Source organism: Elephantulus edwardii, unplaced genomic scaffold (assembly GCF_000299155.1).
Source record: "Elephantulus edwardii isolate Elephantulus edwardi_28Jun2011 unplaced genomic scaffold, EleEdw1.0 scaffold00410, whole genome shotgun sequence".
Lineage (NCBI taxonomy): Eukaryota > Metazoa > Chordata > Mammalia > Macroscelidea > Macroscelididae > Elephantulus > Elephantulus edwardii.
In genome coordinates, this window is record NW_006400160.1 from 210,845 (window position 1) to 215,738 (window position 4,894).

Consider the following 4,894-nt stretch of genomic DNA (forward strand, 5'->3'; position numbering starts at 1 on the left):
AATATACCATGGACTACTAGGAGAACAAACAGATTCACCCTGGAGACGGTGAGACCAGGCTGCTCCTTGGAGGCAAGGATTCCGAGGCTTCGTCTGACATATTCTGGACATGTTGCTAGGAAGGACCGGTCCTTGGAGAGGGACATTATGCTTGGGAGGGTGGAGGGACAGCACAGGAGAGTAAGATCCTCTAGGAGATGGATTGATTCAGTGCCTGGGGTCATGGCGGTGGGTGTGTCAGAGACAATAAAGTTGGCACAGGATAGAGCAGGGTTCAGGGCTGTTGTACATAGTCACTATGTGTCACAAGTGACTCAACGACACATCGCAACAACATATGAGATACAGCGTCACCAGCTGGGATTCATTTGTGTCTGACTCCCAGAAGCCCTGCAGGACAGAGCAGAGCTGCCCCATGGGGTCTCCAAGGCTGTGAATCTTTCCAGGAGCAGACGGCCTCCACTTTCTCCCTTGCAGCAGCTGGTGGGTCTGAACCACTAACCTGCACTTAGCCCCTGAGTCCTTTGACCATCATCCTATCATGCTGGCTTTTAATTTATAAACCCAACCTGCAAAACAAGTATCTGTGAGCCAGTGCTGAGTGGATGTGACCCCGAGGGACTGGACAGAACTGCTTTCAGGGAGCAGACCACCTTCTCCTTTGAGCCAAGGACCAGCCAGTGGATTCAAACCGCCAACCTTTTCCTGGGCACCTGAGCGCCTTGGGGTGGACGGACTCACAGGCAGGTCTCACCGCGTGCATTCGGTGGGCCACCTCCAGGGCCTTCTGCTTGGCGGTCTCCACAGCGTAGGCGGAAGGCGTGGGGAAGGAGCCTTTCTCCAGCGTCTCCTTAAAGTGCGACGGGACCACCTCGAACCGGAGACCCTGGGGACACAAAGACGGCAGGTGGGTCAGGAGACAGGACGCCTGACATGGGTGAGAGAAACCTCCACCTCGCTCTCCACGGCCCTGTGCATTTCTCCAGGATGCTGACAGCTGCATGCACCTGGAAGAACTGGGGTATCACGTCTTTTTTATTATTATCCCTTAGGTGAAAACGCATAAAACTGCAAAGAGGTATTACGTTCCTCTGCTTGTTTCATTCACTGAATGTGCAAAACTCAAGGATTGGGTCCTCAGCCTCGTTTCTGTCCACATGTTCACAGTGTCCAGCTCCAGCCTGCTACTTGGTTTCCAACTCTCACAATCCAGGCAACAATGATTATTAGGAATGCTTTTCTCTCTTTTTTTTAAAAGAATTATTTTAAAGGGAGCTCTGGTGGCCTAGTGGCAAGACGCTGCACTGCAATCCCAGAAGTACATGGTTCAAATCCACCAGATGCTCTGCTGGAGAAGGAGGGGGCAATCTCCTCCTGTACCAGTCAGATCTGATTTGATGGTACACGTAAAAATAATACAATAAAAATTTAAAACAAATTATTTTATATTGATTTGCTTAAAAAGTTAGTACACATGTGTTTCACACAATCCATTAACATGGTGTTTCATACCATCAATCCCAGACATCCTGGGGTTTTATTTTTAATTTTTTTAAAAATTTTATATTGGTTTACTTGTTACCAGCAGCCCAGAAATTGAAAGACGAATTGCATGCAGACCGCTGTCAGAGACCTCTGCAGAGTACTGAAGAGCAAAGATGTCAGTCTGGAGACTAAGGTGCACCTGATTGAGGCCATGGTCTTTGCAATCACTTGCTATGCATCAAAGAGATAAACAATGACAAGGAGGATAAAAGGAGAACTGACGCCTTTCAGCTGTGGTGCTGCAGAAGAGTATTGAATATACCATGGACTGCTAGGAGAACAACAAGGTTCATCCAAGAGAGGGTGAAACCAGGCTGCTCCTTGGAGGCAAGGCTTCTGGGGCTTCATCTGACATACTTTGGATTTGTTGCAAGGAGGGACCAGTTCTTGGAGAAGGACGTCTGGAAGGATGTTTGGGAGGGTGGAGGGACAGCACAGGAGAGGAAGACCCTCTGTAAGGTGGATTAATTCAGTGACTGGGGTAATTGGGGTGGGTGTGTCAGAGACAGTGCGATTGGCACAGGACAGACAGAGTTTAGGGATGTTGTCCATAGAGTCACTATGAGTTGCAGGTGACCTGATGGCACATAACAACAACAACTGATTTACTTACACAGTTCATATACATTGTTTTCCCCCTTTCTTTAATCCACCTCTCCCTCCACCCATCAAATGGTATGACCATCTGCTTTAAATCCCCCCATGCATTGTTTTATAAAATCAATCACCATTGAATGATTCCCACCACTACCCTGTCTTTCCATATGTTTGGCCAACTTCAGACTGCAAAAGTGGCTAGACAGAGTGCCTGATTCAGGCCATGGTCTTTCAGATCACTTGCTATGCATTTGAAAGTTGGACAATGACTAAGGATCACAGACAAAGAACCAATGCTTTTGAGCTGTGGTGTTCGAGGAGAGCTTTCCACCATCCCATGGACTGACACAAGAACACACTAATGTATGTCTTGGAGAAGGTGCAGTCAGCATGCTCTTTGGGGGGCAAAGACAAGAAAGCCTTGTCTCACATACTTTGACATGATGCTTGGGAAGGTCCGTGAAGGAGAGGAAGCCCTCTAATGACATGACTGGCCACAGTCATGGGCTGGAGCGTGTCAGGGAGGATGAGGACTGGGCAGCACAGGACAGGGCTTAGATCTGTGGTTCACTAGGTCTCTAAGGGTCAAACTTGTCTCAACACCTAACAACAACTATAACCTTGTTGGGGGGGGGAACAGTTTTTGCAGATGAAATTGACTTCATGTGAGGTCAAACTGGAGGAGGGAGGGTCCTGGTGTCCTCTGAGTGGTGTCTTTTTAATAGAGGAGCTGAGACTCACAGGAGAGACAGCTGTGTGAAGCTGAGAGATGTAGTCATGAGTCCAGGATCACCTGGAGGACCCAGAAGCTGGGAGAAATGAGAAGGGACCCTCCCTCAGGCCTACGGAGGGGCACAGCCCTGCCCACACCATGCCCTCTGGCTTCTAGGACAGGGAGAGAATAAAGCCCAGTGTTTTATTTTAGGAGCCTAGACAGTGTGTCTCTTTAGCCAGGCTCACAAGACGCTCATCTGTTCAAGTCAACTGGATCTACTTTTACTGAGGTTACAACTCCTCTCTGAGAGTTGGGGAGAGAACGGGGACACAGCCAGGCAGGGTCAGAGGGCAGTATTGAACAACGGCACTGACAGGGGCTCACGGTCAGTCAAGAGGGCAAAGACTGACCATCGCCTGAGGCTGTCAGACAACTTGGATTCGGATCCACGGCTTTGGGGAATTTGACAAGAAGGCTGGAAATGACGGTATAGGACAGGAATGGGCTAGGGGGTGGTGTGGCCCAACAAACACTTACAAAGAGGGTCTGGAGGGAGTGGAATGTGGAGCCGTCCACAGCATTAGGGGGACAGGAGGGTGGACTGCAGACACAGAAGGCATGTGGTGGGGAGAGTGACCATCTAGGAACAAATCTGTTCCCCCTTCAGCCCTTGAGGGGGGCTGACTCCATGCTGGTCCCAGCCCAGACCTCCTTCCACTTCCAGATCCTCCTTCACAATGTCCACCTCAGTCCACTACTCTCCCTGTTACTGTCCCTCCTCCTCCAGACAGAGCCCTCTCCCCACTGTCCTCCCCAGTCCTCTCTCCTTCCTATAAATTCCCCAATCTTATGCCACTTTCTACAAAACTTCAGTCCAGTCCACTTATCAATAGGCAGACCCTCGTACACAAGGGACCTCAATAGGCAGACAGACCACTGTCCAGTCCTCTCTGGCTTGGCCCCACAGCCCCCTGATCATGCAGACTGTCCCTGATCATAGTTTGCAGGCCCTGGAACTGACCCTTAACCTAGGTCCCTGACCGTAGCAGCCCCAGCCTCGGATCTAGACCCCATCCCCTCCTCGTGCCACCGTTATTTGATGCTGGGCGGCAGATCTGAAGTCTGGATCCCGCTTCTGGCCTCTGACATGTGACCCTGGCCTCTGGCCCTGACCTCGGCCAATGGCCAGCCCTCTGCTCACCGCTTGGTTGAGGATCTCCTGGCGGCGCGGCGAGGCGCTGGCCAGCACCACGCGTTTGTGCAGCAGCTTCCCGATCACCGGGGACAGGACCATGGCTGCAGGTGACCACCGCGCTGACCACCAGCCAAGACAGCGGGTTTTCAGTGTTGGACCAGCACGCCAGCTCCTAGACAGGCCACGCCCCCCGACGCAGGCACGCCTCCACAGGACTGGGCCGCTTCTAATAAGGCCCGCCTCCTGTTACGTCGCCACGCCCTGCCTGCGGCATCCTCGGCTCCTGATTGGTGTAGAAGCTCCGCCCTTCGGCTCTCTCCAGCTTCCTTGTGGTCCCTGCAGATGAGGCTCCGCCCCATCGAGCGTCACGTAATGCCACGCCCACAGCAGCCACGCCTCTCCAATCCCCTAGCCTGCCTTAGACAAAACCACGCTCCTAGGGCGGGCTTGCCTCTGTAGGAAGCCCCGCCTTTGTGACGTATACCACGCCTCTTACGTGGCCACGCCTACTCCTTGTCACGCCCATTTGCTGGCCCGCTTCCAGCCTAAGCTCCTCCCCTTTTGCGTCTGCGACCATTACATCTCTGCTCGACGTATCGTAGCTCGTCTTGCTGAGTAGGTCCCGCCCCTAAGATTGAGCCCCGCCTCCGATCCTTGCTACCGCCCCGCCCCCTTTACCAGAAGTCCCGCCCAACCGGAAGTTGTACTTGGGACGGGGGTTGGCACTCACGGGGTGGGAGAAGGGGGTCTCTGCTTCTTGGAAGTGGGGCGTTTTCGCGTGGATTGTTGGGGCTACACGTGTGGGGGCCCCCAGGTCGTGGAAATGGTGGTTCTCGTGAATA

At 52.6% G+C, this 4,894-nt stretch overlaps 1 protein-coding gene across 1 annotated transcript in view; it reads right to left on the reverse strand.

Moving 5' to 3' along the window:
* ASMTL (acetylserotonin O-methyltransferase-like) overlaps positions 1-4,151 on the reverse strand; it is a 22,982-nt gene extending 18,831 nt beyond the window's left edge. Inside the window, exons 1-3 of the mRNA XM_006902417.1 lie at positions 4,059-4,151; positions 755-886; positions 654-656 (exon numbers count right to left, since the gene is read on the reverse strand). Of these exons, the coding sequence (XP_006902479.1) occupies positions 654-656; positions 755-886; positions 4,059-4,151 (228 nt within the window). The remainder of the gene's footprint in view (positions 1-653; positions 657-754; positions 887-4,058) is intronic.
* Between the last annotated feature and the right edge of the window lie 743 nt (positions 4,152-4,894).